Here is a 23364-nt window from a genome sequence, read left to right as displayed (position 1 = left end):
GAATTTCTTCTTGTCCTGCCTGTGGTGAAGATCACAGGGATGAGAGCCGGTCACCTTGAAACCTTTTCCTAAATTCTTTGAGGGCATGTAGTTGGGTTTAGGGCTGGCTGAACATTTCCGTTTGCCAGAAGCTATGTGAGCATACACACGACTCCTTTAAGTTTCCTTCAGCCCTGCAGGATTCATATCACCAAAACTGTGGCACAGATGTGGTCACAGAAGTAAAGGGATTGTGGGGCAGATTCCATACCAGAGTCTAGTCTGTCTCCTGTGCTTCTCCCAGGGTTGTCAAGGACCAGGCCAGGGATCCCACAGTAAGCCCAGGCCTCCTCCACCCGGCCCCTTGTACCTCTCAGCTGCCCACATCCCAAGGGCAAGCAGAAGCAGACATAGCGACTCCTTTCCCAGTGCTGGAGTTGGACAGCAAGGCTTAGGGGGATGAGAGGGATGTAAAGACACTCCCTGCTGACAGGGCTTGTGGGCCAGGTCACAGTGGTCACTGGTCTGTGAGGATGGAGAGAGGAGAGGGATCGATCAAGAAAAAAACAAAGTCTGGAGGGGCAGAAGCCAGTGTGTTCTGGATGCCAGTCGTGGGCTAGTCTAAATGATACAGAGTCTGCTTAAGGGGTGGACGTCCAGAAGGCGAAGCTCAGATACTGGATTCCCTGGGGCTGCTTGGCTTCCATCTCTTCTTGAACTGAAGCTTGGGGTGAGACACCTGGTAGCTGGCACAGGTCAGCTCTGCAAGATGGGGGAGGGGAGTTCTAGAATAGCCCTTCCCCCATGATGCTGAGACAACCCCCTCCCCAGCTGCCTCTCCTTGTGGGGAGTGTGGGGTGTGCAGAACTGGGGAGACACCAAGGCTCTCAGCAAAGGAGGAATGGGCTTGGGGTGGGCTTTGAGGATGGTCACTGTAGTGTTGGCATTCAAGGTGACTGCTGGGATGGGAGAATGGATGGGAAGGGAAAAGGCGGGGAGCCTGTTGAGGGACATGGTCACTACTGTTCTTACCTCACTCTTCAGTGAGCTCCTGGGGACAGTTGTTCCTTTTAGGACAACACAGCAGGTACAAAAAGACCTGACTTAAGGATGGCCTAGTTTCGCTTTCTGTTGATGTAATATTAACATCCTGCCAAAAGCTAATGTAGGAACAAAATGGCTTATTGGACTCATAAATCCATAGCCCTTTGTTATAGGGAAGTCTAGGTTACAGGACCTTGAGGCAGCTAGCCACATCCACAACCGTGGGCAGAGAGAGAACAAATGTACGCTCGCTTTCTCCACTCTTACACAGTCCTGGACCCAAGCCTAGGGAATGGTGTGGCCCACAGTGGGCTGGGCCTTCCCACATCAACTAATGTCATCAAGACAAAATCTCCTACAGACATGCCCACAGACCAACCCAATTTAGACAATTCTTCATTAGCTCTCTTCACAGGTGATTCTAAACTATGCCAAGCTGTGCCATCACTGGGGAGGAGGAGAGGCAGACCCCTTGCAAGGATGGAGATCAGGTCTTCCTCCTTCGGGCTGCACTTATTTTCTGTGATGTCCTCCAGTCAGGGCCCTTGTTTATTGATTGAACCTGGCCATAGACACCAAAAGCATCCATCAGAGATAAGTTCATTAACCACCGTGTTCTCCAGACCGCGATGCTCTTGGTCACGACAAGGATGATGACAGCAGCCACCAGACAGCAGGTACTGTTCACGGAGAGCTTTTCCTGGTTCAAGTGGTACCTACACATGGGCTGTCATCATTCTAGGACTCTAAAATATGGATCCTACGTCTCGTCTCCATGCTTTTCTCCTAAGGCCACACCACAGGTGAGGAGATCTCAGTGCAGCACAGTGGTCCAAGCAGGCCAATCCGAGCCCAGCACAGATGGAGGCGGGGCCACTACCTTGACGCAGAATAAAGAAGGCTTGCCTCAAATTCTCTTCATTCTCCTTTCAGAACCCCTACCCCAGACAGCACAACTCCTCCTCCTCAGACACCTACAGTTCTCCCCTTTGTTATTGTTTCATTACCGGGACAAAATAACCTGAGCACAATAACGAAAGAAGAAGGTGTTATTATGTTACTAAGTTTCCGTGGTTTATTTTAGTTTCCCCTTTATGGTGGGGTGCACTACTGAGGATTGAACATAGGGTCTGCTTGCCTCATGGCAGTAAAGGAAGAGAGGAGGGGGGGGGGAAGATAGATAGATGAGACAGAGACAGACAGAGACAGGCACAGAGGCAGAGAAACAGAATCCAGGGACAAGTTCTATGTTCGGTGGCGTGCCGCACAGTTATAGCCCCCTCCATCTAGGTCCCTCCTCTGAGTAGCCCACTCAGCTTGGAACTCATCAGTTCCAATGGAGCTAATATAATTCACTGATAAAATTAATGGCTCTGCCGGGCAGTGGTGGTTCTGCTGGGCAGTGGTGGCGGACGCCTGTAATCCCAGCACTCTGGGAGGCAGAAGCAGGCGGATTTCTGAGTTCGAGGCCAACCTGGTCTACAGAGTGAGTTCCAGGACAGCCAGGGCTACACACACAGAGAAACCCTGTCTCTCGGGGGGGGGGGGGGGGAATGGCCTCATGTGCTAATCATCTCCAATAATGCCACCAGCTGGGGACCAAGTTTCCACATATGAGCTGGTTAGGGAACACTTCACATCCAAACCACAACCCACTCGAAGTGACACCCTCAGAGCCAGTACCAAGTTCCAAGGCCCCCTAAACAGCCGACAGCTGCTGCCATAGTCCTTCCTGTGCCCATCTGGGCTCTGGTCTGACCCTTTTTGGGTGGGAAAGTGGGGCCTAGAAGGAGGTTCATCCGGCTATGGAAAAACCCTCAGTCCTCTCCAAATAGCTTTCATGTGTTACTGGACTCACCTACTGGGTGCTAAGACTGAAGTCAGAGGTGGCCCTGGTCTTCCAGGAGGGTGTGCTTGCCTCAGGGAAGGTAGGTTTGAGAGAGTTGGATAAAACCCAGAATCCAGGCAGCCTAACCTTATCAGCCCATTGGCATTTCTTTGTGATTTGTTTCTACGCTTGGGGTTTTTTGGTGCTTTCTCAGAAGATAACTGGGAAACACCCAACATTCTTAACATTTTTCCAGGATGGTGGCTAAGCCTAAAGACAGTCAACTCTTAGCTGCTAGCTGGCTGCACTGCCCCCTGCAGGCTCATCTGATGCTTTGCCATACATAGGACCTGAGTCAGCTGGAAAATGAGAGGTCAGAGCGGAGTACAAGCTTGCAGTCTCCCAGACAAGGAAGCCAACCAGCAGCCCAGCGTTGTGGCTTGACTGATGGGTGGCCTTGGAAAGGTCTTATACCCTCTGAACCTTATTTCCTCACCTATAAGATGAGATGGACAGTGGCTGTGAGGGAGCAGTCAGTCAGGATGCAAGGACTGGAGATGGACTCTCACTGTGCTACCTACACAGAATCTGGGGACTACCGGCTTCTATGAAGCCAGCCAGCTGTTCTATAAAGATTGGTGCTTGAGCCAAAGGATGCTTCATTAGCCATGGATGGACCATCCTTCTACTCACACTCCCTGCTGGGGTTGGAAGGGAAGGCAGGAGGAGAGGCCACTCTAAACCCTCCAGGGCAGAGAGGCTGCCATCGCTTAAAGTGACCCTCAAGAGAGACCCCGAACACCCCCTGGCTTATCATCTGAGCACATCAGTCGGTGGGCTATCCTGTCTTGAGCCTTCTCCGTTCAGCGGTACCCAGCCTCGGAGCGGCTTGCACCATCTCTGCACCATCTCTGCAGGCAGCAAGACGATGAAGCAGCTGTCAATCATTCTGTTCTCCCTGCCTCCAGGTTCAGAATGTCAGAACATCCCAGGTAGCTTCAAGTCCTTGTTTGGTTCCTCATGTCACATTCAGTTCCACCCCTGCCTGGGGGGCGGGCTCTGCCGCTTATCCTTGTGTCACCTGTGGAGAGACTGGGATAGGGAGGGTCAGAGAGCGCTTGCGCATGCGCATGCGCATGTGTGCCTGGCTGCGAGGCTTCCTGGCCGCAGGAGCTATTCTTATTGAGCAACAAGTTTGAGAAGTCCAAGATCCACACCTGGCCCATGGTCCTCTATTCATGCCATCTGGGTAGCGAGGTCTGTAGCCTTGTCAGACCTCATTTTACACTTTATGCAATAGGCCATGATGTTATTACACTTTCCAACTTCCCAGTGTCCTTACAGGTAGGGGACGTTGGCTACCATCACTGAACACCTACAGTGTACTGAGCCTCTGTAAAAGCAACATCCTGGGTATGTGGGGAGAACAGACTCACAAATCTGAGTGTTCCTAACAGCCATGTCACCAAGTTCTTACCTAGAATGTTCTAGAATTTTAGCCGATATTCACTAAGGCTGTCTCGGGAATGGGGGTTTGGTTTCAGAGAAAGCCCAGGGTGAAATGGAAGTTTCTGGTTGTGTCATGTGATGCAGACTCACAGGGTTTGCTGAGGAGAGACCTGTGAGAAGACACGTGATGTTTGGAGAGAGTACAAGTGAGACTCAACAGACACTGACAGGAAGCCAGGCCCAAGGCACTGATCCACGGGTCAGCTCTCTGGTCAGTGTGTGCTTTGGCCCTTGACCCTTGGTGGCGATGGTCCAGAGAATTGGAACATTCAGCTGCAGCTGGTTAGACAGTGCTGGGAAAGGCTTCAGCCTGGTGGGGTGCTCAGCAAATATTTGACAAGTAGACAAAACTCTGGTCACTGCTGGTGTTGCAAGTTCCTCCATGGCTCCCACAGAGTCAGTGTGGGAGGGGAGCACGCAGGCTGAGGTGGGTCCTGCAGTGGGCAGTCAATTATTCTGGAGGTTCAGCCTAGCAAGAAGCAGGGCAGAGCTCAGAGGTGGTCCTGGGTCATGGCTGGAAAACGCTGGCTAGGTTCAGGTTGTTTTCTCAGTATCTGATTGTCACGGACTTTCCTAGGACAGAAAAACCTCAGTTGGGCAGCCACTGTTTCCTTGCTGAAGTTTAGGCCAGGGTTGAGAGTCTCTGGCTGAAAACTTACCACTCAAGCCTTCCTGAAAACGGTGGAAGCAGTCTTCCATGTCCCATGCATGTAGCACACATGTTTCTGTTCTCTTGGTCCTTAAATCTAAAAAAAAAAAACAAAAAGAAAAACCTGCAGTCTGATGTCCTGAGAGACTCTTGGACTGCAGGCTTCATCTCCAATTAAGCTCCTCTCAGGTTAGGTAAATCTCTCTACCTCTCTGAGCTTGTTTTCTTTCATAAAATAGCAGATCATTTCACAGTCCTTTTTATTCTCTGGAAAACTTCTGATAGTTTTGGTTTCTTCTCTTGATTTGGAACTCCCGAAGCAAGGACTTAATTCTTGTATTCATTATTTTCTCTCTCCCAGCGCCAGAGAAAACTTAACATGCCTAACTACTAAGAAACACCCTAAAAATAACACTATTGGGGCTGGCAAGATGGCTCAGTGGAAAAAAGGGCTTTCAGCCAAGTTGGGTGACCAGAATTCGATCCCCAGGACCAGGAAGGAGAGCACTGAGTACCAAAAGTTGTGTTCTAATCTTAATTAGAAACACAACTTAAGTCTTAAGAAATGCTTAATGAGCATTTCTGAGGACACACATACACACATACACACACACAAACACACACATGGGTGCGTGTGTAAAAATGTAAAAATACAAAGCAAGTAAATAGTAAATGAATAAATGAATAAATAAATAAATACTGAAAAACAACAGCCCAAACACTAGTAGTTGATGTCTACTGTGTCTAGCATGAGGCTGAGGTATCTCTCTGTAGATTATGTCAGTTTATCCCTCCTATTGCTTAAGGAATGAGACCAGCTTAAAAGATGCGGAAGTCAAAGCGTGAAGGTCTCTGCTTCAGGCCAGTAGTTGACCAGGTAGCCGCCATCAGGAGGGCAGGCATAAGGCTCATGTCTCTCCCAGAACAGATACCTCCAGGGAGACAAAGAAAGGCTTGCCTGAGCCGGGTAGGACGGGAGTTCAGTCAGGAACTAGAAGTGAAACTGGGGTACTTCACATTGGCTGAGGGGCTGAGGGCGTCTTTGTCTATGCTGTTCCTGACAGCTGCTCTCAAACACCCTTTACTCGTGGGGTAGTGTTTCCTCCTTGGAGTGTCTTAGTCGGGCATCAGCTGACATCAGTGGGCAGAGCCCAAAACACTGCTGAGTGTCCCATGGATACAGGATGCCCTAAGAGCAGAGTTGTCCTGTAAGATTGAGAAGCCCTAGGCCAAGGAGGGAGCATCGGCTGTGGCTCCGGCCTCTCTTCTGAAGCAACCTGGCTTCCCACTTTATAGAGCAGGAGACAGGACCTCCAGGAGACAGGGGCTTCCATCAGAGCGCTTGGTGGCGCCAGCTAGAAGCTGTTGGCTCCTCCCTCTCCCGTGGATGTAAGAGGGAGGAGCTCAGAGGACACCGGGCCTGGATCCTTGCTCTGCTGGGAGCACACCATGGTTTGGTACTGTCTTGCCCTGGTTTATTCCCAGAACATAAAATAAGCAATGCCACTTCCAAGGCCCTAGTAATAACTGACAGGTTGCTATCCCAGTCTCTGGGAGGGCATTCAGGGAAAAGATGGAGAGAGCGGTCTGTGGCTTGCCTTAGTAGTATAGGTATGAGGCCCTGAGTTCAATTCCCTGCACTTCTAGAATGGGACGAAAAAAGTCAAGGAAGGATGATCCAGGTCCTGACAGCTCAAGGAGAACTTTCTAGACTCCTGTGTTCACCCCTGCCAGGACAATGCAGACAGCAGTGCACAGAGCCCCTATTCTGGGACCATGGGTAGGCTGGGTCTCTGGAGCAGAAAGCCTCAAACCTTGAGTTCACGCATAGACTGAGTTCATGATATTTTTTTTTAATTCTATGTTGCTATGTGCATGTATGTGTGAGTGTGTGCCTGTGCATGCATGCATGTGTGTGTGTGTGTGTGTGTGTGCATGCCACAGCACCTGTGTGGAGGTCAGAGGACTACTTACTGGAGGATTTGTTCCCTTTTTTGCCTTGTGAGTCTCAGGGATTAAAGGCAGGAGTTTTGTGACAAACCTTCACCCTCTTGAGTCATCCCATTGGTGCCATTAGATTTTTTTTTTTTCTCGAGACAGGGTTTCTCTGTGTAGCCCTGACTATCCTGGAACTCACTCTGTAGTCCAGGCTGGCCTTGAACTTAAAAATCTGCCTGCCTCTGCCTCCCAAATGCTGGGATTAAAGGTGTGCACTACTACTGCCCTTTTATTTATTTGTTTGTTTATTTATTTATTTATTTATTTATTTATTTTTGTTTCCTAGAATGAACAGCTTTGAATGAAAACTCCCAGAGTTTGAGGCCAGATTCTCCCCTCAGGCCACTAGATTCAGTCCCTCCTCAGAAGTCTCTGGCTCTGGTCCTAAGCTCTGGACCCTTCTTTCTCCAGAAAGGATCTGTGTTGTTCATCTGCATATAGAAGACTTCCTGCAGGGCCCAGTCAAGTCACAGCTAACTTCACTTGACATCATGCAGAAGCAGGGCTGTGGAGACAGCCCAATCAGTGCAGGGTTTGCAGGAATTGTGTTCAGTCCTCAGAACCCATATAAACCCATGTGGAACACGCCGGGTGGGGTGTCATGCGCTCCGACCTGCCAGCACTGTGGAGATAGAGGCGAATCCCTGGTGCTCCCTGGCCAAGCCAGTCTAGCCTACTTGGTGAGTTCTTGACCAATGAGAGGCCCTGTCTCAGAAAGCAAGGTGGATTGTGTGTGAGGAGCAACAGCAGAGGTTGTCTTCTGATCTCAACACGCATGCCAATCCATACACATAATCACATGCGTGCACATACATGCAAATAAGCGAAGAGCCCAGAAACCAAATGGAAACTCCAGGATTATAGACAGGTGACAGTTTGCGATAATATCTGGGGACAGGGTCTCTGAGGCTCCAGCATTACTTGAAGGCAACAATGTTTCCTCCAGGCTGAGAGCCTCCCCTCCCCCCAAAGCAACCCCTCCCATTGCTTGCGCTCCTCATTCCCTGAGACATTCTCACAACCACAAAGGTTTTGATGTTTTATTTCCCAACAGTGAAGCAAGCTAGGTGGGCCCCAGCTTAGCACCATGCAGGCTGTTCCGCTGTCTGGCCCTCCTCCCACCCCAGGTACCCTCTTACTGCCTGCCATTTTCTTGGCTACTTCTGCTGAGTGCCCATGAGTCACCGGAACTCCTGGTCTCTGGGATGTCACCCCCAAACACCACCTGAGTCGTTTGAGGGAGGACTCTTGGTAAAGCAGGGTCAGAGTGACCATGCTGGCATTGTGATGATCAGGTGTCACCCAAGCTACACTGTGTCCTGCCTACCCTCACTGGGTCTTCCCTCTGCCCTCAGAGATGATATGCTCTGGCCGGGCACGCATGTACCACTCTACCCAGGAGCCATCATAGACAGGCACGTTGGGTTTGCCACAAAGGAAGGCCCCCAGGGCCACGTGGCAGGCTGTGACACCGGAGCCGCATGTGGCTACCAAGGGCTTGGACAGGTCCACCTTCTTCTCCTGAAACAGGCGTTGGATCTCCTCTGGGCTCTTTTCCAGACCTTCGCTGGTCAGGAATTCAGTGAATGGGATGTTTACTGAGCCAGGGATGTGGCCAGGTTCGATGCCTGCACAGGAGGAACACACAGAAGGCCAGTATGAGTGAAGTCTAGTGCTGCTGGTACTTGTGGTATCAAATCTCCCACCACAGCAGAATGCCAAACGTGTGCCCAATGTCTTGTCTTATCTTCCAGCCGGCAGAGCTAGGCACCGCCCCGCACCCAAATGGCTAGCCTAACACTAAGTAACACCCAAACTCACTGCATTCAGCTAATTGCTGGCTCGACTTTGAACCCAAGGACTAGACTTTACCAGAGCTACACAACACCCCGGGCTTCCTGACTATGAACCTTGAGGGACAGCAGAGTAATACATGTGACCTCTGTCCAATTAGAGCTCAGGACACTTGGAGGGTTAGAGATGGTATAGAGGGCAGACAGGCACTAACCAGGTAATTGCCAGTGTGACAAAAATACCCTAGGGCTACGGTTGAAAATAGTAATCAAAACGGCTGACATGGCTGGCTGCTTGCCTGGTGCTGGGCAGTGCCTAGATCCATCCCCTCAGCAGTGCTTTCTCCTATAATACCACTCATAGTTCTATGGGAAGGACATGTCTGTCACCCCCACCCCAGGAGAATAAGACACAAAGACTAGCAGGCTCTAGCTAGCAGTGGGTTGGGGGAGGTGTAACCACCCCAGAGCCTGTGCTGCCATTTGGTGCCTAGGGAGGGTGGGGTCTTCTCCCAGGATAAAGCCAACCTGTCAGGGGTCCTGTCAGTGGGACCGAGAACATGGCAGACAAAAAGAACCCAGGAACCCTGGAGTGAGGCACAAGGCATCATGGCCACCAAGGCTCAGACAATAGAGAGGTAGAGGGGCAGGAAAGCCTCAGTGTGCCTGGAAGAAGGCTTTGGGCTCCATCTGGTCATAGGGGGAAATTAGCTGTCTTTGGATACTCCAGAAGAGGGCGTCAGATCTCATGGATGGTTGTGAGCCACCATGAGAGTTGCTGGGATTTGAACTCAGGACCTTCGGAAGAGCAGTCAGTGCTCTGAACCACTGAGCCATCTCTCCAGCCCTAGACTTTATTCTTAAAAGAATTTAAGTCTCCATGCTGAGGATGTGGCTCATTAGCATAGTCTTGTTTAATATGCATGAAGCCTTGGGTTTCACTCTCAGTGCCTCAAAAAATTTTTTTTCCCTCTGGAGATATCTACCTGTAAGGCCAGCACTTGGCAAGTGAAGGCAAGAGGATCAGAAGTTTAAAGTCATCCTAAATGACAATAGTGACATAGTATGTTGGAAGCTAACTGGGACGACATGAGACTGTCCAAAAAAAAAAAAAATATATATATATATATATAAGCAAAAAGCAGTCTGCTTAGCAAGATGAAGACTAGGAAGGCCAGAGACATGTGGATTAAGGGCTCTGTCATTTTACCCACGGCTTGAAAGCCCCAAGGGCTCCAATGTGTATTTTGTCTCTAGCTTTCTTCCAGCCAGAGGTTACTAAAGCCCCCTTTTCATAGGAGGGCTGAGATTCACATCAGAATGAAACCTCACAGCTGTCAGCCAAATCTGAGCCATCAAGATCCCGAAATGAGTGTGTGAGAACCCCCTGCCTCGGTTTCCCTGTCTTCATGGGAAAAGCTGCTGGTCCATGCTGGTCTCTATCCTCAGAGGAGGGCAGGAGACAGCGCTCCTGAGCTTCGAGAGGATTCAGTGTGTTAGTCAACCAACCCCAATGAAGTGGGTCTCCTAAAAGTCACCCCATGCAGCCCTTCTCACAGTCCGGAGAAGAGCAAGCCAGGGTCCTGTGGGTAAGTAAAGTCAGGGCTTCGTGAACCCCGACTTGCTGGACCGAAGGAGCAAATTGCAGGGGTACTCAGCCAAGTCAGGGACTGTGGGGGAGACACGGTGATGCTTTAAGTAAAAACTAACATGCCGGGACTGGAGAGATGCTCTCAGCGGGTAAGAGCACCAACTGCTCTTCCGAAGGTCCTGAGTTCAAATCCCAGCACCCACATGGTGGCTCACAACCATCCCTAAAGAGATCTGATGCTCTTTTCTGGTGTGTCTGAAGACAGCTACAGTGTACTTACATATAATAAATAGATATATCTTTAAAAAAAAACCAAAAAAACTAACATGCCTCAGCCTGGCCGCCGGAGCACACTAACTCTCACCCATTGCTTCCACTGACACGTGCCAGGGCCGCCATGCAGAGGAGTTAGTTGCCCTGCCAGGTGCTACACAAAGCACAGTAGAGACAGGGCTCTGAACAGAAGCCTGTACCAGTAGAGAGGGCATGGGAGAGCTTCTGGGGCCATGACTGCCTCCTGCACCCTGGCAGGCTGGGCAGAAACAGTAGCGGGAATGACTGGTTGCTCACTGTGGTTAAGTATGCAGGGAGTCTGAGTTCAGAGAGGCTCCTTCCTGAGAGCCCCAGCAAGGCCGCCATTCCAGGTAAGTCTCCTCACCTGCACAATGGCATGTGGGCACTGCTCCATATTTTCAGGAGAATTGGTGCCTGGACCTCCCACAACACCAAATCACACGAAATGGTGTCCTGTCATGTAATCTACACGCACCCTCCTAACACTGAACACATCTCTAGATCCTCCCCAAGTCCTTTCTCCAAAACCCTTTCGAGTTTTGTTTGAGACAGGATCTCACTTTCTAGTTCAGGCTGTCCTGGAAATCATGTTGTAGCCCAGGCTGGCCTCAAACTGGTGATCCACCCGTCTGAGCCTCCAAATGCTGGGATAACAGCCACGTGGTGGCACACCCATCTTCTAGATCTCTCTCAATACTCATGACAGTTGTAAATGCTATGCCGTTACACTGTGTCATTCAGGAATAACAACAGGGAAAGAAAGAGCATACCTTCTGCACAGGAAAAAATGTTTTCTAAGGTTGTTTAAACACTGGAATGTGGTATCTGCAGGTACTGAGGGTTGGCTCCACCTACCTCCTGAGAGGTTTGGCTCCCACTAGCAGGCTATAGCCCTGCCGGCTTTGTGAGATCTTTTCCCATATTACATAGGGCTTTGCCTGGAGAAACCCAGGCTATAGGCAGCCGGCTTGGCCCTCACCTGGGGCGCCAACCACTTTGAGCAATTGTCCCATCCTAATACCCTCTCAGAATCTCTTAATATTACTCAGGTGGCCATCGCAGGTGTCCAGCACCTCATCAGCTCAGAAGCTGCAGGCTAGACCTCATCAGGACCAAGCTTGGGTCCTTCCTAAACCAGGTGCGGGCTGCCCTCTGCTATTTTGTGGTGGCTGTACACAACCTGGGCATTACAGTTAGTGGGCTGTCCTGCTCTGGGTGCCCTGGATTCTCAAGGTACTTAGACAACCTCAGCCCGGAGTTCCAAAACTGTGAGGTAGTGTTATGGTCTCCACTATAAGAAGGAAGCGAGATGCTTAGAGTGAGGCACTCAGCAACTAACACTTATCCCTTTGCTCTGTGTGCATGAACGGCCAGCACAAGGCTAGGCAGTGTCCGGTGCACACAGCAGCCGCTCCCCATATCCCCATCTGCCTGTTTTCCCAGCGCGTTACCATCTCGGGGTTCCGGCTGGGTGCCTTGGAAACGACCAGCTGCGCGGGCGTCCACCACCTGGAAGTGCCGGGCATCCAAGTTCTCCAGGATGTCCTCGTGGGTCTTGATGAAGGAGGGGTCGAGCTGTGCGCAGAACTCCGCGGGCTCCGAGTGGCTTTTGCCGGAGCTGATTGGCAGGTTCTGACTCAGCCAGTGGCGGAAGCCGCCGTCCAGCAACGACACAGAGTTGTGGCGGAAGGCACGGAACATCCACCAGACCCGCGGAGCGGAATAGAGGCCCTGGTCGCTGCCGTCGTAGATCACGACGTGCGTGGCGGCGCTCACGCCCAAGCTGCCCGCGTAGTCGGCGAAGTGCGTGGCGCTAGGCAGCATGTGGTCGTAGGGGGACGTGTGGTCGCTGCAACGATCGATGTCAAAGAAGGCGGCGCCCGGGATGTGGCGCTCTTCAAACTCGCGTCGCGCATCGCGGCCCAGCTTGGGTAGGTACCAGGACGCGTCCAGTAACTTCAGCGGCTGCGAGGAGCGCGGGGACTTCAGAACCTCCGCCACCCACTGCGCAGACACGAGAGCTCGGAAAAGCTGCTGGGCGGCCATGGCCTAGGGGATGCTCGAATTGCGGGGGCTGCAAGACAGGGTAGATACCAGAATGGAGAGACAAGCCTGTCGTCAGGGATTTGGCTAGGGCGTATGTGCTAATCAGCGTAGGTGGAGCCTGAGCACCGGCAGAGCAGAGTCCAGGAATGCAGACAGGGCCTGGGGTGAAGCCAGGCTCTGCCTTCTCATTCAGGTAGCCCCCTGCCAGGCTTTGAATAATGCACAGCTTCGATTAACGTTATGACCTTGGGCGGAGGGAGAGGGTGGGGCGCGTCCCCCACTCTATTCCTTGCCCAGCAAAGTAGGGTAGGGCCAGGGCCCAGGCTCAATTAGCCCTTAGGTAAAGCAAATACGACCAAAGTTTCTGCCCTTCTCTAAGACGCTGCCCAGCTTCACAGCCAATCAGATCCACGCATACACTGAGCCGGTGGAGGAGTCCAATGGGAACACAACCAGAATTCACCCTTCGCCCAGTGCCATTTAAATCCTCATTTATTACAACACTTAACCGAACAGCTTCTCCCCAGCCTGCTGAAGAAACACCCTTAAGAGGTTTAATACTGTCACCTTTTTCTCAAAGCCACTGAGGCTCTCTGATATGCTTTGAATTTTCCGAGTTGGGAGCTGTACCTCCTATAATCCCAGTACTCAAGAGATTGAGGGAGGAGGACCAGAGGTCAGGGCCAGCCTAGTCTACATAGGAAGTTCCAGACCAGCCTGGGCTACTCAGCAAGATTGTCTCAAAACAAAACAAACAAAACCAATCGGAAAAAAAACCCAGAACATCAATAACAACAAAACCCCCAAACAACCAACGGAAACTAAGTGGCTTGGATCACCGGTCTAGGCCCTGAGTGGGGCGGGGCTGGAAGCACACAGGAGAACCCTTGGCTTTGGCAGGTCCCAGAACAACTCCAGCAACAATGCAAATGAAGAACTCTGGATTTTAATGTGAGCAGCAAGGCCTCTACCTCAGCCTGGATGGGGGGTGGGGCAGGGAAGGGAGAGGGAGAGGGAAGCACACTTTGACCTAAGGATGAGAATAAGGGGTAAGCCAGGCACTGGTGGTACACACCTTTTGTCCCAGCACTGGAACTCTGTGAGTTTGAGGCTAGCCTGGTCTACAGAGAGAGTTCCGGGACAGCCAGGGCTACACAGAGAAATGCCTCAAAAAACAAAACAAAACAAAAACCAGTTGGTTAGACGTGAACTCTTGCTAAACTCTGACGCTCTTGTGTGTGTGTGTGTGTGTGTGTGTGTGTGTGTGGTGCAGCAGGATGTGAGGTTGGGACACAGGAGGGTGTGTGCACAGAGAGCAAGAAGGCCAAGGTGGGACAATCCTTCCAGGACACAGCAGCCCCTTTACCGACATCGTTTGTGGGAATTTTGCCTCTCCAGCTCTGGTTTGGGAGTCAGAGAGCAGAGAAGACATGGTATAGGCTGTTCATGTGGGTTTGTGAGGGTCCCTGGGTCATGTGTTGTGTACTGGGACTTCCAACCTCTCTCTCTCTCTCTCTCTCTCTCTCTCTGTGTGTGTGTGTGTGTGTGTGCACTCTAGAAGGGGGTGGGGTGGGGCAGAGAGCAATCAGATCTCAGATGGGGCCCCAGGCATCAGCCATTTCATTAACTTTATACCATTTTTGAGATGGGGGCCTTCCCACGGCCTGGGACTCACTTTGACTGGCTGATTACTGAGCCAGTTTCTCCTTCCCCAGGGCTGGGATTACAGGCATGCAGCATGCCTTGTGTTGTTTATGAATACTCTGGGGATCCAGCTCAGGCCTAGTGCTGCCAAGGCAAGCTCTTAATCACAGGAGCAATCTTCCCAGAATTTACAGCTGGCCTTCGACTTCCAGGGGATGGGATTTCAGAGGTCTGAGGTCACTACTCTCCTGCTTGATTGACAGTTATCACAAAAGACCCCCTACTCCCACAGCAGAAAGGCTAGGCTATGGGTGCCCACAAGGGGCCGAAACCAGAAAGAGACTAGGTTTCTTTGTGCTTGGAGGGCCAGGACCCCAAGGGAGAGTGGCTCTCTGGAAGTCCATCAGGACACATAGGATGGGTCCAGGTCAACCTAAGCTACTGTGAGCCTATATACCCCACCCGTGGGAGTCGGGCAGGCCCTGAAGAGCATCTCCCAACTTAGACCCTCCTGGTAACTCCTCTTCCCTACTGTCAAGCTCAAGGCTCAGAGTATGCTGGGAAAATGATAAACAGTGTTTGAATTTTTGCAACACACTGTGACAGTATTTCAGGGCAGGATCACTGTTCAAAAAATGGGGAGGGAAGTCCAAGAGGAAAGCATTCCAGGGGAACAGAACAGACTAGAGAGGTGGTGTGCAGCTGCTTTACAAAAGCCAGGCTCTATTTCCAGATAGTTTGCTTATTGCCATTTATATAAATTAACAATGAGCTGGGCAGTGGTGGCACATGCCTTAATCCCAGCACTTGGGAGGCAGAGGCAGGCGGATTTCTGAGTTCGAGCTCAGCCTGGTCTACAAAGTGAGTTTGGGGATAGCCAGAACTACACAGAGAAACCCTGTCTTGAAAACCAATCAAAAAAAAATTTACAATGAAGTGTTAAAAACTGAAGTCCAAGACAATTAATAATAATAATTATTATTATAATTAATAATAATGTTTTCAAGGATGGACTGGCAAACCGAGGCAGCTCTTACCACTTTGGGTTTCAGGTGAGAAATCAGTCCCTTTTCCACTACCTGCGTGCCCTGGCACCTCCTGGCTCTACCTGTTTCTCCTGTTGGGAGAAGTTTCAGCTCGGTCCCTCAGGGTCGTTAAGGCACTCCGCAAGGAGGGCCTGATAAATATTAGTTTCATTTTATTCCAGTATGTTCTGCTACTTTCTCCTCTTGGGGGCACGCTGGGTCTCCACGCCACAGCTCCTCTGAATCGCTTTGTTTATTCTCTCGGGCCCTCCTACTTTGTCAGGAGGCATCAGGCCATTCCAAACCCCATTCAGTCACTGTTACCCACCTGTCTCTTATCCCACCCGAACCCACAGGCAGCCACAAGCAGCCAGGGACAGTCCTCTGTACGGCAAATTAGGGGCGCCCTGGAAACTCTTCTCTCACAGACTGCATCCCCTCCTCCACTCCCGCGTGGTACCACGCTATGCACCCCCGAGAAGCATTCTCTCTCACAGAAAAACAAATAGGACGCGTTGGGCAGCAGATACCAGGGTTTCGCGCTCCCCGCTTCCCAGCTCCGCCATGTCACCCCCTCCCCGAGCCCTCAGAGGTCCTCTCCTTCCGCCACTAACCTGCCGCCAGCCAAAGGGAGGAGACTTGGGCACCGCCCACTGCTTGGGCCACACCCAGCCGTTGCACCTTCCATTCCCCTGACTGAGGGGGACGCACGCGCACTGAACCCGGTTGCGCGCTGCCCCAGTGTCACCTCGAACCTTCAATAGCCCCTTATAGATGTGAGAAGTGTTATACGAGGAGGAGCAAACAGGGTTACCATGCGAAGATGCAGAAGCCGTTCGGAGTTCCGACTGTCTACGAGAGAGGTGTCTCTCCTCACCCCCATGGGTGGTGGTACAATGGTGCGGGCCACTTGGGAACCCTCCCGGCTCCTTGTTTGAACCCGCCAGCTTGTCCGGAGCGCAAGGGCGAGCGCCAGCGCAACTACTGGGGTGATTGAGTGCAGCGAGCCGCCCAGGATGGGGCCGCTAGCTGGGTCCTGGCGAAAGCAGGGCAGGGTGTCTGGAACCCTTTCACTGGAATTGGGCATTCTAGAAGCCAGAGAACTCAGGCTGCAGGAAGCGAAAGCGGAAGGGCTGGCGAGTAGTCAGTGCGCCCCGGAGAGGCGACTCGAAGCCCAAGGGCCATCTTCTCCATCTAGGACTTATGTTTGTTTTTCCTATTCTTGCAGACAGTGTCCTGAGCCAGCCCCTCCCACCAGCTGCTGCTGTGGGAAAGCTCCGAAACTCTTAGCCACGCCCACCCACTCTCCTAGGCACCAGTCAAGGGAGGGCGCCGGGGCAGTGGGAGGGTGGCTTTCCTTAGGGAATGTGCCAAACTCTCCCACTGTGAGTCTGGCTCCTAGTGTAGTTACCATTGCACGCTGGGAAAATGTAGTAGCGACAACAGCCCCGCCTCCTGGGTTCCGCCCACCGCACTCGGTCCTCTCAGGCCTGTCTCTTCCCTGGCTCCCACCCGCGCCAGGTGACACGCAGAGCTGACACTATGGTTCATCAGGTGCTCTACCGGGCGCTGGTCTCCACCAAGTGGCTGGCGGAATCCATTCGGTCCGGCAAACTGGGACCCAGCCTTCGGGTACTGGACGCGTCTTGGTACTCACCCGGGACCCGCCAGGCACGCAAAGAGTACCAGGAGCGACACGTGCCTGGCGCGTCCTTCTTTGATATAGAGGAATGCCGGGACACGGCTTCGCCTTATGAGATGATGCTGCCCAGCGAGGCCCACTTTGGAGACTACGTGGGCAACCTGGGCATAAGCAACGACACACACGTGGTGGTGTACGATGGAGACGACCTGGGCAGCTTCTATGCACCCAGAGTATGGTGGATGTTTCGTGTGTTTGGACACCGCACAGTGTCAGTGCTCAATGGTGGCTTCCGGAACTGGCTGAAGGAGGGCCACCCGGTGACATCTGAGCCCTCGCGGCCAGAGCCAGCAGTTTTCAAAGCCACACTGAACCGCTCCCTGCTCAAGACCTATGAGCAGGTCCTGGAGAACCTCCAGTCTAAAAGGTTCCAGATGGTGGATTCTCGGGCCCAAGGACGGTACCTGGGCACACAGCCGGAGCCGGATATAGTAGGTAGGTGTTCCTGTGGCCCTTGGGAGGATTGCACAACAAAAGGATGGGAAATCAAAACATCTGGGACCCTCCGTCCCTCCAGGGAGACTTATCTTTCCATCTGTAAAATGGGAGGGGATGGCTAACCTTGAAGGCTTTTGCAGCTCCCATGAGGGCTCTGTGTGCCATAGTCGGGTGCTAAGAAGCTGGCCCCAGTGACTGGTGGCCTGTTCGTCCATGGTCCACTTCTAGGCTCTCCACATGCAGTGATGTACCAAAGGATGTTCTACCCACAAGCAGTCATTTGCATGGCTGCACAGAGGTCTACAAGTATCCTCACACCCTCAAGATCCCAGCAGCCCTTTCAAATACCAACAAGGCCTTTCCCCTGAGCTCTTCTGGGACCCTGAAAGTGTCTGTGAAAGGCACCTCAGTTCATAACCTCAACAGGTAGTTGCAGCCTGTCTGTGGAACTGTTAACAGCAGCTGTCAGCCAGGGATATTGATGGGATGAAATACCCAACTTAGATGAAACACTAGGTTATTGTTACTTGGTCCATTAAGTGGCAGAATCTGGATATGAACCCAGTGCCATTTTGTTTCAAACCAGAGTTTTAAATCCAGATATAAACCTATTCAGTCCTACCACCATTTTCTAGGGTTCGGGGGAGCCTCCTGTGACAAGGCATTCCCAGAAAGATGGCCCTTGGGTTTCCTTTTGTATGTGTGGGGGAAAGCCTGAAGGTACACTTAGGAGTCAGGAGAAATCTCAGAAGACGAAATGCAGCCTTCTAGGGTCACCTGACCAGAGGCAACCCCAAGCCTTGCTTTCCAAGAGCTCAGGACTGGAGGCCCACCTCACTGTTTCTCTGTCTCTCTCTCTCTCTCTGACTCTCTCTCTCTCTCTCTCTCTCTCTCTCTCTCTCTCTCTCTCTCTCTCTCTCTCTCTCTCTCTCTCTCCTCTCTCTGTAAGTGCCGCTGCCCTGTTGTGACTTAACTAACTTGTTGCAAAATGTCTCTTCCTTTCTGCCAGCTGATGTCCACAACACTGTTTTTACAGTCTTAATACTAAATTGTTATCCCACCGGACAGAGCCGGGCCTAGGCACCCAGGCAGGAGCGGATCAAGGCCGCACAGGGGGTTGGCAGAGCCTGGCATTGCTCCAGTCCCACTCTCTCCAGGCCTTTGATTTCCCCGCCTGCTTGGCTCTGGGAAGGTCAGGAGAGAAAGATGCACACTCATTAGGCACTTTCCGGAGACTCTGGACCTGGAATACCTGCAGCCCCTCCTGGTCTTGGCTTAAAGCCCTTATTCCTCTTGGAACTTAAACTGGGGGAAGGGAGAGTGAAGCTGGCCACTGAGCAGACTGGAAAACAAACCAAGATCATGGGGCCCAGACACAGTGTCCTGTCATTTTACAGACGAGGAAAACCGAGGCTTGGAGAGGGGATGCAGGCTGCCTGAGTTCTGAAGTCCCTCTCTTCTCTGTGACTCTTCCTACCTTTTCTGATCTCCCCGAAGGGTGTCAGGGAGTCTGGGTTCTCATTCTAGCTCAGCCACTTCTATGTAGAGGGTTCAGCCCAACTGCTTGACCTTGCGTTTCCTGGTTGTTCATAAACAAGCAGAGGCCCCCAGCCCTGCCATAGCTCATGGCTTTTGTTCCAGGGGCTCTTGGGGGGGGAGGGGGAGAGGCATTGAGCAAAGTCCAGGGCCATCCAGACAGGGCCACGGTCCCCATTCTGTAAGAGGATTTGCTGGACAACAAATGCACACCACCAAGGTCATGGTCTGCTTTTGTGGGATGGGTTCAGGGAGGTTCCTGTGGGCTCAGCAGTCCAGATATAAAGCATGGCGGGTGGGGGGTGGGGAGGCCTTGACTGAGTGTTCCTGAAGGTACTGAGAGTGGCAGAAATGAAAGACAGGTCTTCAGAGACTCCATGGCTACTTCCTGCCCTCTGGGGGCGATTGCCTACCCCTCAGGCCTTCATGTGCCTTCCAGAGTCCTGAGTGAGCATGCAGAATAAAAAAGAGTATTTAGATGCAGCTGCGTGTAACTGAGGCACAACTAGCAAACAAAGAGATGTAAGTCAGGCCCCAGAGTCTGGGCACCCAGGGTAAGTAGGAAGAATCATAGAGAAGAGAGGAACCTTAGAATTCAGGGCTCTCTAGGGCCTTTGCCATAGTAGGCTATCTCCCATCTCCAAGCCTCAGTTTTCCTCATCTATTAAATGGGAATTCTGTCTTTGGGCCTGGTAGCACTCATTTCTCAGTTGTTGGGCCTGGGTTCCTGTGACTTCACTTAGAGGTAGGTGAGGAGGAGGAGAGAGGAGGGTCCTGGTCCATGCTGAGCGCTTGGATTTGCAGACCCCTGGATGCAGTCACTTCTAGAATCTTCAGTGGTCTTGTGGAGGGCCTGACCCCACTCAGGGTGGCAGGCCCCAAAGTGAGGCTTGCCTAGAGCTGCCATGGAGGGTGGCATGAGCCAGAGCAAACATGAGGACTGAGGCAGGAGAGCTCAGCACTCCGCACTGTTGCTGTGTAGCAGCAAGGCGCCCTTCTGCCTCAGGCCCTGCCTCTTGGGCCACAGCCAGGGTGCCTCCTGGATTGGATTCCCTACCTTTGGGAAGAAAGCCAGAAAGGTCCAAACAGGTTTTCCTGGCCTCCAACAACCATGCCCATCTGTGGCCTAAGGGTTCTTAACATGCCTACTGACTGGAGTGAACCTCCTCAGTCAATCCTGGAACACACATTCCTAGAGTTCTAGGCCACCGAGGAACCCCAGAAGTCGTCTCAGTGACCCCTTGCCTCAGCCTCCTTTTCCAGGGGAGCTCAGAGTGACTGAAAAACATAGGTAATGGAGTCTGAATTCCCACGCCTCTGCATGTGCTCCTGGGGAAGTTATCAAATTGCTCTGGGATCCCCATTAGATCTGGGAGGAAAGTCTCGTCAGTTTTGTGAGGAACGAGGGAGAGCCCACTTTTGGGGTGCTGGCTGCAAAGGAGAGTGCTGTAGGAAGCCTGCTTCTAGCTACAAGCCCCTCCTCCGATTGGCAGTGGTCCAGAGTTCTCTGGCCTAAGCCCATGGGTCCCCTGGCTCTTTCTCTGCACTAAGGCTGTGGCTTCTGTTCCTGCGTAGTCCCCAGGCAGAGGCTGGGGAGGTGGCTCAGTGAGGAAACTGCTTGCCTCGTGACCATGAGGAGCAGAGTTAGGTCCTCCAAACCAACTTGGTGACTGATGCTCAGGACCCCAGCATTGGGGAGACAGAGATGGACAGATCTCTGGGACTCAATGCAGCCAGCCTTACTAAAACAGCAAGTTCTAGAGGCATGGGCCAGTGAGGGACATTAGTCTAGGGGTCCTCTGACCTCTGTGTACTCATCTACACAGGCGTGCTCCTTGACCCTCCCACCACCCACCCACAGACAAACAGTCAGACAGACAGACAGGCAGGCAGATGGGCCCTGAGCCTTCCTAGCAGAGTGGCCATTGCTACCTCCTCGGGCTTCCCAGCACCTTTGGCCTCCTCCTTACTCAGGCAAGGCCCCCTTTTTAGACTCGAGACAACAATAAAGTTGGTACGACACCAACAAGAAGAAAACAGCACTCAGAGGCTCCGTGCAAATGATCTCTCCCCACGGTGCCTGCAGGCAACTGCTGTATCCTGACAGTTAATATCCACAGGCCAGCTGCTCCTCACTGGCAGGGTTACACAGCTGGTTTCAGGTCACGTGTCTAGATGTCACTGTCTTTTGCAAGCTGGGACATGTGTTCGGTCAGAGGACTGATTGTACTAGTGATTCTACAATCTTCTCTGGGACGAGGGGGTTCTCACGTTGCTGTGTTGACACAACAAAGATCCACTGTAAGCCTGTTCCTCCGCTTCCCACCACACAAACCACGCTGTTTCTGTCTTGCCCCTTGGTCTAAAAGTAATGAGTTGGGGGAGATTTGGGGACTCTGAAAAGATGGAGGCAGTTCTGGTGTAGGCCTCACTCTCAGCACTGTCTGTGGAGGGGTGCAGGTGCTCCAGGAAGACGGAAGTGGCTGAGCGTGCAGGGACTGATAGAGTTTGGGTCCTTTGGGTGCCACCAGGAGGCTGTGGCCCCTCTCCGCTGTTTCTGCTTTTATTGGTTTGATGTTTTTTTTTACATGAGGTCGCAATAGCACAATTGACCTGTAACTCAATATATAGACCAGGTTGGCCTCAAACTATAGATCCTCCTGCCTCAGCCTCCAGCACACAGGGACTACAGCTGTGAGTTACCACCCACGCTGACTTTTCCAAAGCCTCACTGGGTGTGTTCTAGAAAGGACCCTGGCCTGTCTTACCTCTGCTGTGCTCACACTGAGGCTTCAGAGGTGTGTGAAGGGAGCTGCACAACCTGTTACTAGAGGGGCCACAGCATGGGGGCCAGCATCATTCGAATTCATTATCATCTGAGTCATTTGCCCTTACCTGGGGCATTCATTCCCATGGGGAAACTGAGGTGCAGAAGTGGTTGAAAAAAATCAATGTAGCAAATGGCTGAGTTGGGATTTGAACACGTATCTGATAGATCTGTTTTCACAACTTTGTGCCTCATGGGGACATCATGACTGGGCGTGGTCCTGGGTCAGCTTGTCCTTTGTGTCGCTAGCTGAGACATTTCACTGCTGCACACCTCAGCGGTTTCACTTGTAAAATAAATTCACAGGAGAGCGTATTCAGTGACTCACGTAGCTAGCCAACTTCTGTACTCTTGCAAACTGCTGCCTGGAGGGTTGGAGGGGGACACACACAGAGTTTTTCTTTGCCACGTGTCCTTGGCAGCAGCAAATTGAGTAGCTTCTCTGTGAATTCATACTGTCTGCTCTCCCCAGTAATTTTGGGACACAGGTGTGTACTACTGTGTACCCATTTCACAGGTGAGAAAAACTGAGGTAATTCCCAGAGGTTAGGGGACAAAGAGGGTCTGCAATGCACACAGATGTCCTCTCAAATAGAAGTGACTTGGAACAGCCTTCCATCAAGATAGATCTTGGGACAGGGACTGCAGGCTTGGGTCTTAGAGTTTGAATGTTGACAATAAGCAGAACAGGCAAGAAATTGAGTTGCCAAGAGAGCAGACGTTACTTTTATTGGTGGTGGCCCCCAGGTCCTCTAGTTCCCACCCTCCCTGCCTCCTCTAATCCATGTTCTCTATTACTGCCCAGGACTGGACTCGGGCCACATCCGTGGCTCAGTCAACATGCCTTTCATGGACTTCCTGACAGAAGATGGCTTCGAGAAGAGCCCAGAGGAGCTGCGTGCCATATTCCAGGACAAGAAGGTGGACCTCTCCCAACCCATCATCGCCACCTGCCGCAAGGGGGTCACTGCCTGCCACATTGCCCTGGCTGCCTACCTTTGTGGCAAACCCGATGTCGCTGTTTATGATGGCTCCTGGTCAGAGTGGTTCCGCAGGGCGCCCCCGGAGACCCGTGTGTCCCAGGGGAAGAGCGGGAAGGCCTGAGTGTGGGCAGCCTCCTCCTCTGCCCATCCCATCCAGCCAGTTCCCTTCAGTGAGGCTGGTGGGACCTGCTGTGGGCTCACCTCTTAGGCTGTGGAGATTGACAGGATTTTAGAATTGCCCTTGGTGCCTCTCCCCCTCTTCCCTGGAATAAAGTGCCTTTTCTCAGTAGTAGTGTGTCTGCCCCCTTGCCCTGGGTTCCACACCGGCCCCGGACCTTTGTCAACCTTCATCCACGAAGGCCACCCAGAGGACACCATTGCCATACTTGGTCCTAGCCAAGGCACCTGGTTGCAGACTTTTCCTAAGAAAACACACACATCTACTCACCCCAGAAAGGGAATCCATGACAGACCCAAG

The 23364-nt window shown here is 52.1% G+C and overlaps 2 protein-coding genes across 5 annotated transcripts; one reads left to right on the top strand and one right to left on the bottom strand.

The window, feature by feature from the left end:
- Positions 1-8033: 8033 nt before the first annotated feature.
- Positions 8034-16075, bottom strand: Mpst (mercaptopyruvate sulfurtransferase). Of its 4 annotated transcripts, none has more exons than XM_052160784.1 (3): positions 16015-16075; positions 12137-12759; positions 8034-8635 (listed from the first exon to the last, which is right to left on the bottom strand). In XM_052160784.1, exons 2-3 carry the CDS (start codon positions 12729-12731, stop codon positions 8337-8339), a joined length of 894 nt encoding a protein of 297 aa, XP_052016744.1. In that variant the 5' UTR covers positions 12732-12759; positions 16015-16075; the 3' UTR covers positions 8034-8336. The 4 variants fall into 4 exon arrangements, with proteins under 4 accessions (XP_052016744.1, XP_052016742.1, XP_052016745.1 ...); XM_052160782.1 differs by lacking the exon at positions 16015-16075 and adding an exon at positions 15931-16008; XM_052160785.1 differs by lacking the exon at positions 16015-16075 and adding an exon at positions 15729-15842.
- A 281-nt stretch (positions 16076-16356) lies between these two features.
- On the top strand, positions 16357-23175 carry Tst (thiosulfate sulfurtransferase). Its single transcript, XM_052160786.1, has 2 exons — positions 16357-17537; positions 22709-23175. Exons 1-2 carry the CDS (start codon positions 16943-16945, stop codon positions 23005-23007), a joined length of 894 nt encoding a protein of 297 aa, XP_052016746.1. The 5' UTR covers positions 16357-16942; the 3' UTR covers positions 23008-23175.
- Positions 23176-23364: the final 189 nt, after the last annotated feature.

The sequence above is a fragment of the Apodemus sylvaticus genome, chromosome 17 (genome assembly GCF_947179515.1).
Source record: "Apodemus sylvaticus chromosome 17, mApoSyl1.1, whole genome shotgun sequence".
Lineage (NCBI taxonomy): Eukaryota > Metazoa > Chordata > Mammalia > Rodentia > Muridae > Apodemus > Apodemus sylvaticus.
Note: the sequence above shows the minus strand (reverse complement) of the source record. Positions and strands in the feature narration are given on the sequence as shown.